The sequence below is a fragment of the Saccopteryx leptura genome, chromosome 10, assembly GCF_036850995.1.
Source record: "Saccopteryx leptura isolate mSacLep1 chromosome 10, mSacLep1_pri_phased_curated, whole genome shotgun sequence".
Classification (NCBI taxonomy): domain Eukaryota; kingdom Metazoa; phylum Chordata; class Mammalia; order Chiroptera; family Emballonuridae; genus Saccopteryx; species Saccopteryx leptura.
In genome coordinates this window covers 35,113,015-35,126,187 of record NC_089512.1, presented here as the reverse complement: position 1 = coordinate 35,126,187, position 13,173 = coordinate 35,113,015, and the positions used below count along the sequence as shown (strand labels likewise).

Below are 13,173 nucleotides of genomic sequence, written 5' to 3'. Positions count from 1 at the left end.
TATGGAAACTTCAAGAATAGAGAAAAGTTTTTTCATTTTTTTAAATTGGGGTAACATTGGTTAATAACATAACCTTCAGGTATACAAGGTTATAATTTAGTATCTGTATACTCTAAAAATATTACCAAGTCTGTACTTATAAATTTCTAATCTTAAGGAGTAAAATCCCTTAGAAGCAGGGGCCTCTGAACATTTTAGGAAGAAAGTCCCAGTTTCTAACAGCTGATTGAGCGAAGTAGTTTACACATATTAACAAACACAGAATTCATGTCAGGCTCCTTGCGAGGATCTGTGTGGAAGTCTGCAGCCCTCAGACTCGTGGGGAAGAAAGCCACCTTCCCAAGTTCTCTTTTCGGGGCCTGGGAAGTGTCTGGGGCACTGGAGAAAGGCACCCCATGGCTCGCAGGGCCATCAGATGGTGGCATCAAGACCCCCTCCAAGGAGGGGTCCCGCACGACTGCTCACCCCCTGCCCAACCAGCCAGCAGTCTCTCCACTCATCAGGGTGCCCGTCCCCCATGTCCCCGGGGCTGACAGCGGATCCCACAGCTGGCTCCACTCAATGGAGTGGGCGATGGGTGGGAAGAGGGGGGATTCAGCACATATTGCCAACATCCCCACACTCACCGCAAAAGGGTCCGACAGAGGGACGCTTTTAAGGTCAGAAGCGGCCGCCCTCCCCACCACACACGCACACCGTCTGGTCCAACTTTGGTTTGCAGAACTCTGAAGTACTCACAACCACTAAATAATCGAGAAAGGTGCATCACCTCTCAGAGGGAGGCAGAGCACAAGTGTTCCGAGGCTGCACCTGGCTCAGAGTGGGCTCTGCTGGGAGCCCCGCAAGCCCAGGGTTCGAAGCCTCTGATGACTCAGTCACAGCAGAATGAGCATGCAGACTTCGGGACCATCCCCATAGCCTCAGCGGGGCTTGGTTCTTCCTGCTCAAGGAGGAAATCTACTTCAGATGCAGGGCTCTCCAATGAATGAACAAACAGAATTTGAGACGATCAAGTTCTCCATAAAAATGACTCCTTCCCAAGATACTTCTACCAGAAGAGCTAGGAGTTGGTGTTGATGTCTATTATGCAATTATGACTTTGAAGAAAGACTGCCTTAAGTATCAGAGCCTACAACAAGGCCTATTTTTAACCACTGAAGAAAACAGCATTTGCTATCCAGGGTCTTGGAATGCAGAGGACATGAAATCGAGGTTCATTTCATGTGAATCTGCAACCCTATTTATTATTGGATATCTAAATAATTCTTCAAAGTTTGAATGGGATTATTAACACAAGGCATGATATTGATGGGAGACAAAATAAAAAGGGCAAGAATAAAAAGTAAGTCAAAAAGAGAACAATGGACTAAAGAGATAAAGCAACAATAACATGGCTGAAATTTAAAGTTAGATATACACATTTGTTCTGCAAAGTCATAATTTTAACTCATCAATTGTTCATTCAGCGCTGATTATCTTGTACACAGTAGAGACTTGATATCTATTGGATGAATCAATTGCTGCATCTCTAAGTGAAGCTGCTTTGAATTAGTGTAGTTATTAACTGTTGACCCATTACCTCCTACCCGGAACTGGGCTAAGTTGCTCTTGTAAGGTTGGTGGATGGAGGGATGGTGACATAGGGACTCAGACCCGCCCACTTTGGCTAGGACCGCCCACAATCAAGCCCGCCAAAGGAAGCTTCCCAGGAACCATTTGGAAAGAAGCGATCGTCTGCCAGCCAGTGAAATTTTACCACGTCATAGTAGCTCCACTTCCCTAGAGGGACCCTTTAAATATCTGCCACGCGGTTTAATCTTTGCAACTTCCCTAGCCTCCATATTTCTTTCCTCGAGGCCAGTGAATCTTGCCGGGCGGGGTGTGTGCTCTGTACTCAATAAAGCCGTTTATTATTCCACACTTTGCGGCTCCGAGCCCTCTTCCTTCCTTCTCGGCAGGGAAAAATACCTTACAGCTCTGGATGCTTCTTTTCCTACCCAACCGCCCACATGAATCTGAAAAATCTGAAGCAAAGAAAGGTTTTATGTAGAACATAAAATAAGAATACTTACATGGAGTACATCAACAGTTAGCTGCTGAAAGTTCCGAGATCTCAGTTCTTGCATTCGTTTGTTATTTTCTTCATATTTTTCTTCCACAAGCTTTCTGCAAATGTAAAGCAAATGCAGAAAAACAGCTGCAATGAGCTAAAACCACATCTATATTATACAGGTAAGTATGACCCCTGTTTCAAAAGGCGAGCTGGGATGTTGGAAAGCCAGGCCAATGGGTCTTCCTCTCACGAAGATGTGTGTGCAGTGCAGTACCTGCTTGATCCTCCTTTAAAGCACACACAGGGATGCTCTGGCTCCTTATTCATCCTTGGAACTCCCAAAATACAGAAGAAGCCAGTACCGACCCCTGTGTGTCCTCTGACTGTAATGACAGGGGTGTGTGTCCCTGATGCTCAGTGCAGTACTTAGCACATGCTAATCACTCAGTAACTGCTTTCATTCTAACTGCTTTCAGAATGAAATAAGCACATAAACAAGGAAATACAGCAACATTTCAAATAACTTATGAAAAAGAATATGAGACTCACTGTGGAGGGGAATTTTTCTCAGACATATTTTCTTTGTTTTCTCTACTACAAGACAGTTGAATTTAACAGATCTGTTACTAAATTAAAAGACAGATGTGAGCTGTTGTGATTATTTGTGTGCTAATTTATACTTAGATTTTTTTTTAAAAGTCACTGAAAATTCTTGTGGTCAAATTTTCTTGTCAATAAAATGAGTGCATTAGCCTGACCAAGTGGTAGCGCAGTGGATAGAGCATCGACCTGGGACGCTGAGGAACCAAGTTCAAAACCCTGAGGTTGCCAGCTTGAGCGCAGGCTCATCTGGCTTGAGCACGGGCTAACCAGCTTGAGCATGGGGTTGATGGTTTGAGCAAGGGGTCACTCACTCTGCTGTAGCCCCCCAGTCAAGGTACATATGAGAAAACAATCAATGAACAACTAAGGTGCTGCAACAAAGAATTGATGCTTCTCATCTCTTTCCCTTCCTGTCTGTCTGTTCCTCTCTATTTACATCTTTTACTAAAAAAAAAAAAAAAAAAAAGATATACTATAACCCTTTTGATAACAGACCTATTTCTATCCTAAAACACATGACCACTCTCGAATCCCAGAAACTACAATCAAAACCAATCCGATACAAGTCATTCATAAAATCTAAACCAAACATTATTTAAAAGCCACCATCTTGAAGAAAAATATTAACTATCACATAGAAGGTCTATGACTTTCTTTAGTATATAAAAGATAGTTTAAATCTAAAAAAAATAATTTGTAGCCCTGGCCGGTTGGCTCAGTGGTAGAGCGTCGGCCCGGCGTGCAGAAGTCCTGGGTTCGATTCCCGGCCAAGGCACACAGGAGAAGCACCCATCTGCTTCTCCACCCCTCCCCCTCTCCTTCCTCTCTGTCTCTCTCTTCCCCTCCCGCAGCGAGGCTCCATTGAAGCAAAGATGGCCCGGGCGCTGGGGATGGCTCCTTGGCCTCTGCCCCAGGCGCTAGAGTGGCTCTGGTCGCAACAGAGCAACGCCCCGGAGGGGCAGAGCGTCGCCCCCTGGTGGGCGTGCCTGGTGGATCCTGGTGGGGCGCATGCGGGAGTCTGTCTGACTGTCTCTCCCCGTTTCCAGCTTCAGAAAAATACAAAATAAATAAATAAATAAATAAATAAATAAATTTAAAAAAAATTGTAACATGGCTGTAAGTAAATAGGCCCTTTAGTCTGTTCCGATTAGAGATTTAATTTTCTTTTTACCCTCAGTGAATGACATGAATCATGAAAACCTGGATATATTGCCATTTCTGAGGTGTTAGTGTAGTAAGGTACCAAAAAGCTACAGAATTAATATTAATATTTTAGGAAGCTTAAAGAACATCTTATTAATTTGGGATAGGCGCAGAGAGATTTTGTAAATGTGATTTCTGTACTTGTGAGATTAGCACCAACTCAGGATGGCCCATAGCATTGTATTGTAAATGAAGAGGGGAAGGAGATTTCAATTCCTGTCCTTCCCCCCACACCTGTAAGGAAGCAGGTAAATAGCTAGCCAGGTGCAGGAAGAGAAAGATTAAAATAAACCTTTCCTTATACTGATGGGCCATTTACAGGCATTTTATCCCCTACCGCCATGAAAACTCCCCCTCCCCTCCTGAAAGCCTATAATTAATGTATATATCTCTAAACAAAGGAATGGCAAATAAACACTAAAAAATTTAGGAATATCGAGGCGCCAAGGACCCTGCGCCCAGGTGCCCAGCCGCCGCAGTCGCTCGGGGCTCCCGACTACCTGGCCCAGGACGCCTTCGAAGAAACCCCAGGGCCGCGACTCAGAAAGTCTTAGCCCAGCCGAGGGTATTCTCTGCCGGAACCCGCAGGCACTGATCCAGGCCCGAGCCCAGGGCGCGGACTCGGCCCCGCCTGGCGCAGAGGCCACTCGTAGGGCCGCGCCGTCACAGGCCTGAGCGCAGCCTGCCGGGTCTGCGCGCCCCCTGGAGTAACCGTGGCCCTGCCCTGCTGCCCGAGGCGTCTCCGGAGCTCCTAGCGGGAGAGAGAGCCTGGCGTCCCGGGGCAGCTCCCAGGAGAGGAATCCACAGCCCTCAGCTGCGTCCCAGTGAAGTAAGGACTGGGTGCTCCGAACTCTTGGCCGCGCCAGCCCGTTTCATTTTGTGAGCCCCCGGACTCAGCCACTTCCATGGGGACGCTGGCAGAAACCTCTTCGGGCAGGAATCAAGGGAAAGCCTGGGTCCTGTGGCTACAGGTAGAAACTGTCTTTTCCGACCCAACGGGAGCTGCGCCATGTCCCCTCTCCGCGGGTCCTAGGTAGGGGTCGCAGCTGCGCGTAGCCTCGCTTTTCCGTTTTGCACGTGTTTTCTATCGAAGCTGTGACGCTATCCCGTGTGGCCCCAGCTCTGTGCAGCTCCACTCGCCTGTGGGGCAGGGGTCATCTTCTTGATTGACGCCCTCCTGCGGTCGTCACACCTCGCTGTGAGCAGTCTCAGCTAAGGTCCTCCAATAATCGCAGAAATGAAAAGACTTCCCAGCTTTTTATATTAGATTTTTTATTTACGTCCTGGAACTATTTCTCCAACTGCACCGGGACCGCAGTAGGAAGAAGCATGAGCTGGGAGCCAGACATACCGAATTCGAGTTTCACTCCGCACATTTTTGTTGAGTAAACTACTGTGTGCCAGCAGTGGACAAGACAGATGTGGTTGCAGTCCTCACCGAGGGGGGGAAACAAATTTTAATACAGTGACTTGTGTATGGGCCATGAAGTAGAAGTATGTAATGATCTGAAACCTTATAATCGGGGGACATCAGCTAGTTGGGGAAGGGAACATGTTAAGGAAGAGAAAGAAGGGTTCCCCAAGGAAGTGATGGTTGAAGAATGAATGAGTACTTATCAAAGAATCTAGAAAGGGACAAATAGTCCAAGTCCAGGGAATAGCATGTGAGTCTTGCCAATACAAGTTTGGTTGTCACCCTCCCTGAATTTTTCTCATAGGAAACATTTAAGACAGTCTAAAGGTTCCTAATCTCTCCGAGATGGGGGTCATAGACATCTTTCAGAATCTGAGGACAGACAAGAGCGGCAAGTACAGACATTGGGAGAGGGGATGAATATTTATCTGTCTTTGCTGTATTCTTTAAACTATCCCTGGAAGGGTATACAAAAAACTAATAACACGAAAATGAAGACAGAGGTGGAATTGGAGGAAGAAAGTGCTGTATACTTCATGAATATTTGGAGAATTGAACAATGTGGATGTGTGATCTATTTGTAGTAAAAGTAGGTTCTTGAAGAAGTAGTTGGTTCTAGGTCTGGAGCAGGAGAAGCACAAGGTGTGCTGGAGGCATTCTGGTGCCAGAAACCACAGAGAGGAAATAGGGACTTCCTGGAAGGGTCTTCCATTGGCAAAATTTGGGGTGATTGAAGCATCAAAAACACATTGTAGGCCCTGGCCGGTTGGCTCAGTGGTAGAGCGTCGGCCTGGCGTGCAGGGGACCCGGGTTCAATTCCCGGCCAGGGCACATAGGAGAAGCGCCCATTTGCTTCTCCACACACCCCCTTCCTCTCTGTCTCTCTCTTCCCCTCCCTCAGCCGAGGCTCCATTGGAGCAAAGATGGCCCGGGCGCTGGGGATGGCTCCTTGGCCTCTGCCCCAGGCGCTAGAGTGGCTCTGGTCACGGCAGAGAGACGCCCCGGAGGGGCAGAGCATCGCCCCCTGGTAGGCAGAGCATCCGCCCCTGGTGGGCATGCCGAGTGGATCCCGGTCGGGCGCATGTGGGAGTCTGTCTGACTGTCTCTCCCTATTTCCAGCTTCAGAAAGAAAAAAAAAACAAAACACATTGTAGATGAAAACACTTTTACTATAACAGTTCATAGGACCTGAATATCTATAGTGATACTCAGGGAAAGGGATGGTGGGTGGTAAAGCTGAAAGAATGTAAAAATGTTTGCCAATTAACAAATGTACAAAGATTGAAAAAATCAGAAAATGAAATAATTCATTCAAGAAATAATCATCATTGATCACCAAAACCACTGAGTGAAACATTGTTGGGGATGAGGACTTTCACAAGGTGCCATAGTATCACCCAATTGATCGGAATCTGGATTAAAAAGAAAAAATCTACAAAGACATTTAGTTAAAAATTGAATATGAATTGTATATTAGATGACATTATTAAATTAATATGCATTGTTTTAGTGGTGAAAAAAAATTTAGGAATATCTTTTAATATGAAGAATGACTTTTACTATTGTGCTACCTTATAAGTTTTAATGTATAACGATTTCTTTTTTATGAATGCTATAGACAAATGTTGTAAACTTGCTAATGAATTGTGTCCCATCTCCCTCATCCTTTTCTCCAAACCTGTATAGGTGAAAACAAAGGTTGTAAGCTTATGCCATGATGTCATGCTCTCCCCCGCCCGTGTGTGATCAAGGGCATATAAAGAGCCCCTGAAATATTTTTCAAGCACATGATTTGGGCCTTCCAGATTTCCCCATGAGAGCTATATGCGGCCAGCATATTTAATAAGTCTCCTCCTTTAATAAAACCCTTCAAAATTCATCTGGATTTGGTGTCTCTATGTAAACCCGCGGATTTGAGGTTTGGGTACTTTACAACAGTAGAAACAGATTTGGGACTATAGGTTGATGCAAGGGCTCAAATGATTTATGTGAATATATTTTCTCAGTAAAATTCACACTCACTGGTATAGCGGTTTGCAGAAATCAACTTGTACTGGCTCCCAAAAGCAGACTGTGTATATACTTTTCCAACTGAACAATCAATGACATTACATTAGTCGCCTAAAATTGGCCACGATGGGAGTTTTCGCACCACAGAAATCAGCAAACAAATCAGTACCCACCTACACTCACCTCACAACCCCAGAGGTGGCTGTTAAACATGCACCAGCACATGAACACTTTGGAGGAAGTTTTTTCCACATTTATTAAAGAAAACATGTCTTTAGGAAAAATAGTCTCACAGATTCTTACTTGGTTGGTTCATTGTGTTATAAAGTACTGCACCCCGGATTCTGAAAGGCATTGTACTTCATTTCATCAAGTTCACATAGAGACACCCAGTCCAGATGAATTTGGAAAAGTTTTATTGAAGGAGGAAATTTATTAAATATGCCAGCTGCATATAGTTTACACGGGGCAGCAGTCCCAAATCATGTACCTAATTAATATTCTAGGGGCTGGTTATATGCCCTTAATTATACATGGGCAGGAAAAAGCCTGACATCACAGCATAAGCTTATAACCTTTGTTTTCACCTATACAGGTTTGGGAAAAGGATGAAGGGGGGGGGGGGGATGGGACACAATTAATTAGCAAGTTTATAACATTCATCTATAGGATTCATAAAAAAACATTTCTACACATTAAAACTTATAAGGTAACACAATAGTAAAAATGTCACTCTACATATTAAAAGATATTCCTATATTTTCTAGTGTTCACCTGCCATTCTTTTGTTAAGAGATATATACATTAACTACATGCTTTCAGGGGAGGAGATGTAGTTTCCATGGGGACAAATGCCTATAAATGACCCATCAATATAAGAAAAGGTTTAATTTAATCTTTCTCTTCCTGCACCTGGCTAGCTATTCACTCGCTTCCTTATAGATGTGGGGGGGGGGGGGGGGGGTCAGAGAATCCAACTCTCCTTCCCCTCTGCACTTACAATACAATGCTATCAGCCATTCTGGTTTTGATGCTAATCACACAAGCATAGAAATCCCATCTACAAAATCTCTCTGTGCCTAGCCCAAATTAATAAAATGTCCTTTAAGCTTCCTAAAATATTAATATTAATTCTGTAGCTTTTTGGTACCTTACAACATAAGTACAAGAATACACTGAAATCACTTTTCAGACACACTTGACAAGGTCACAAAATGAACAGATTTGAGTTTCAAGTCTTTTCTGTCTCTCTAGTTCTCTGTTGGGGCTTCTAAGCTACCGAAAAGTTGGCAGAAGAAGAAAGAAGAAGATAAACTGGGAAAATGGACAACCTACCAACTGAAAAATCCATCTTTGAGAAACTGGGACTCTCAGGTTTTGGAATTCCCCCTTTCCATGTATATACTCTAATGACTAGTGCTATTTCCCATCAGCAGCACTGCCCTGAGCTAGACTTTTCAAAGGGCTTTACTTGACAGAACCAAGCTCTTCTTCCAAACTACTGCTTACTTCCTAAGGCCAACAATGTCCTGCCAGTACCTTCTTCTCCCTATAGATCAGCCAGCCTCATGGCAGAGGGGACACAGCAAGCCTCTAGGGCAGTGGTTCTCAAACTTTTTTTAAGTCAGGGCACATTTAAGATCCTACAAATAATTGTAGGCACACTATATACAAATTTCTGAGAAATAAGTTATAATTACTAAGTCAAATATTAAAGAAAAACATATAAAGTTTAAGCATGCTTTTATGGTAATTAAACAAAATAAATACAACAAGATTAAATTTATTCTGACATTAAAAAACTTTTATGTTATGTTTTTTGAGTTATGCTTTTTAGAATTTGTAAAAAAGGGGTTAAAAAATAAAAGACAAAAAGTTATCTTTTTATATATATAGATACATTCTTAGTAAGATTTAGTAAATTCAGCAGGTCGTGGCACAAATATGTTAAGCTTTTTCATTCTTGTGTTTATGAGCCTGATGTGTCCTAGCGATTTCTTCAATGTTTAGGCATATATTTGAAAGGCCAACTCTCATTTCCCCATCAATACATTGAAGAAGTCCTCTCTTTTTACTCTTAATTGTGTTGAGGGTAGAAAATCCTAATTCACATAAATAGGATGTTGAAAATTGTAGTAAAATGTTCAAAGCTTTTTTAGATATTGCCACATATTCTTCTTTTATAGAAATCCAAAAAACTTCAAGAGACAATTCCTTATGTTTAATCATCAATCCACGATCAGTGGATGTAGCTGCCAGTTCTTCTTCTGTTAATGTTAAACCAAAATCACACGAAGCTTCCATAAATGAATTTCTAATCCAATCATAGAGTTCAGTGTTAAGTGATGGAAAATGCTATAAATTAAATTCTGCTGTCAGCCTTCAAGTGTATTTTAATTACACTTAATTTTTGCTCTCTTCCAGAATCAGATTCTTTAATATCACGCTTCTTTTTGAGAAATCTCTCCATTTTATTTGGGTGTATTTATTTAAAAATAATATAATGATGTGTTAATAATAAACATAATAATGATGTGTTAACAAAAAGAGCAGTATTTCCATAATGAAATGGTATAATAGAGTAACTATATTTATTTTTATATCTGGGCACATACCGCGAACCAGCGCAGCTAGTAATTCCAGGTCCCGAGTGGGAATGGTGCAGAATTAAGAAAATATGGGGTCAGGAGGGCCCTGTAATTGCTGCTGGCAAGAACAAAGTGTGCCCAAAAACCATATCTTGCTTTATTTATAGGGCAAATAGAGGCCATTAGCAAATTCAGTGGTTTCTGATCATGTTTCCAAGGCAACCCCAAAATTTTACCAAGTGCAGAAAACCCTCATCATACATATCATCTTAACTTTACACCAAACAAAGGATAGAAGAAACTTGCCTCCAGTCTTTCCCGGGAACATGGGGGTAGTGTAAACAATCCAGCACCACAGCTTAACAGCCTTTTGCAACCTAATCAAGCAAGTGAGGTGGGGGGTTGGGCAGACTGTCAGTTTACAGCCAATTCCCTATACCTCTGTCCCCCAAAAATCTAAACTCCAAAAACCCTATTGGTTTTTTGGTCCCCAATAGGCACATATTTCTCTGGAACACCATAGGGCACACCAGTGTGCCATGGTGCACACTTTGAGAACCACTGATTTAGGGAATGAGGACCAGATCCTGAAGTCACCTCTTTCACCCTCTCACTGGGCTACATCCCAAAGGTGTCAGCAACAGTAACGATATTTTTTACTAGTCACTTCCCTGATATTCAGCCTTTCTTTTCACACAAGATTGAAAGCCTAATCTTAATAATGCCTGGCCTCCAATCACCATCTATATACCTCAATAACCATCTTTTGAGGGAATGAGTGAAGAAACAAACAGATAGGAGCATAATGAGTATGTGCATGTGTTTTCTTGTTTTGGCTTTGCTTTTATTCAGTGAATTCCCTCAGTAAATGTTTGCGGGGCCCTGGCACCTGCGAGGGGCTGGGTCCCCCGGGGGAAGGCAGCGTACTTCAGCCTCCTGGCCGTCTCATCAGCTGCCTGGAGCTTCCTCAGCCGCATCCGCTCCCTTGGTGTCATTTTCTGCACTTCCGAGAGCGCCCGCAGCGTCTGCAGGTGGAGCTGTTTCTGCCTGGAGAAAATAAGGATCCCCCACACGGAGCACATCCTAAACATGCTCAGAAAAATGAAACAAATATTTTAGAGAACGAGCATTACACCACCGGGAAGGGGAACGCACCTCGAGACAGGCCAGGCGGAAACTAATAACGTCTGGGTGGGTAATGAGCCAACCAGGACTCTGGTTAATTGGCTGAATTTTTCAAATTAGATTTTTGTTTAAAAGCAAATTATGTACTTTCTAAATTTCTTCTCATTTCATTGCCTGTGACTGGTTTTCATAATGTAAGACAAATTAGGATCTTGGCCATTAAGAAGTAAATAGACAGGCAGACTAATTCGACTATGTGTATAAAACACAAGCTTTGGAAACAGGGTTTGAATTTTATGTGCATCCTCATTCATTAGATCTGTAGCCTTGGGCAAGTTATTGAATCTCTCTGAACCCATTTTCTCACCCATAAAGAATGGGTTATAGTGAGTATTATATGAGATAATGTATGTACAATGTCTGGTACATAAAAAATATCAAAATGATGGCATTATCATAGCTAAATTTTACTACATATGTCTTATATTTATTCTTGGCTTTCAGTGGGTATTTTCATGGCAGAATGGCATAGTGGTTAATCATTTGGGCTAACAAGATTCTCTGGATTCAAATCCTATATGCTTTTGGGTGAGTTACTTAACATTATTTAAAGAATAGTATCTACCTCATAAAGTTGTTGTGAGTTTAAATGAATGAATTCATGTCAAGTGCTCATAACAGAGCTAAGCATATGGTTATTACTCCCAAAATGTTAGCCAATATAATTAAAAGCCTTTCTCTTTAAAGAAATGTGCTTACAATCACGGACTGAAAGGTCTACAACCACATTCTCAGTGGCATTTCTTTCTCTGCCTGAGTCGGTTAGGGCCAAATACTACAGGAAACAGTAAGAAATGAAATGAGAAAATCATAATGACCATTGTAGGCAGGTCTCATCCCTCTGGAATACTGTCCATATGAGAGTCTACGGGGGATGTACAATTTTCAGGAATATATATCTTTTATTGTATAAGACCAAATAGCTCTCCTTAAAACATAGTTATAGATCTTGAAAATAATAGTGACAATTTGAAGTCAATATTTCACAAAATGTCGTACCATCCAAACAACTGGATTCTAGCACACTTTAAATGTAAGCAGTATTTCATAACTGCAATGAAAAATGATAACTAAAATTAGTCCAGTATTTTAAAAATAAATTATTTACTATCTATTATTGAATCTCTCACATCTCCAATTAATAAAACAAAATAAAAGCAGACTATCCAGGCTTCCTTGAAAGAATAGGTAGTAACCCCAAAAAACAAGGTTGTAGGAGCATGCCTAAAAAATGTTATTACCCTGAGGGGAGTCTATTCTTTTTTTCTCTTTGTGACAGAGACAGAGACAGTGACAGGGATAGACAGGCAGGAAAGGGAGAGAGATGAGAAGCATCAGTTCATTATTGTGGCACCTTAGTTGTTCATTGATTGCTTTCTCATACGTGCCTTGACTCCGGGGGGTGGAGGACTCTAGCAGAGTGAGTGACCCCTTGATCAAGCCAGCGACCATGGGGTCATGTCTATGACCCCTTGATCAAGCCAGCGACCCTGTGCTCAGGCCAGTGAGCCCATGCTCAAGCCAGATGAGCCAGCGCTGAAGCCGGCAACCTTGGGGTTTTGAACCTGGGTCCTCTGCGTTCCAGTCTGACACTCTATCCACTGCACCACTGCCTGGTCAGGCTAGGGGCAGTCTATTTGAACTGGAGATCACACATTAAACAAAGACTGAATATCTTTGATGGCCTAGTTTCCACAGCCTGAATGTAAAGATGGAAAACAAACTACTGGACTGGGTATTAGAGAAGCATGTTTGTGCTGTTTGGCCTTGAAGATTAGGCTAACGAGGGCTGCTGTTCTCTCCCTCTGCCTTGCACAGCTCTGGGCAGGGACTGCCATTCTAATCGGGTCCAGATAAAATTAAACAGAATTCCTTCAGCAAAATTATAAAGTTGGTCTATATAATTGGTGCCCCAGGAGCTGTGCAGTATACAGCCTGCACAGTTGTGCACAGCTGTTCTGAAGTCTCCTGGTATTCTGGGCTCTTATAGGTGACAGCACAGAAATTTTGATGGGGTAAGAGACAGAAGTTAGGTCAGGAAATAATTATACACTGCTCACAAAAATTAGGAGGTCAGGGAACATGCAGATATCCAGTACTTCCAGCCTTTTGTATAG

General features: G+C 42.7%; 1 protein-coding gene across 5 annotated transcripts in view; it reads right to left on the bottom strand.

The window, feature by feature from the left end:
• The window catches only part of NEK11 (NIMA related kinase 11), a 290,594-nt gene that overhangs the window by 152,716 nt on the left and 124,705 nt on the right, over positions 1–13,173 (bottom strand). For 4 of the 5 annotated variants that reach the window (XM_066351279.1, XM_066351278.1, XM_066351281.1 and 1 more), the window contains exons 10-11: positions 10,799–10,918; positions 2,073–2,166 (exon numbers count right to left, since the gene is read on the bottom strand). In XM_066351279.1, coding sequence (XP_066207376.1) covers positions 2,073–2,166; positions 10,799–10,918 — 214 coding nt within the window. The remainder of the gene's footprint in view (positions 1–2,072; positions 2,167–10,798; positions 10,919–13,173) is intronic. The other variant, XM_066351280.1, reaches the window with a different exon arrangement.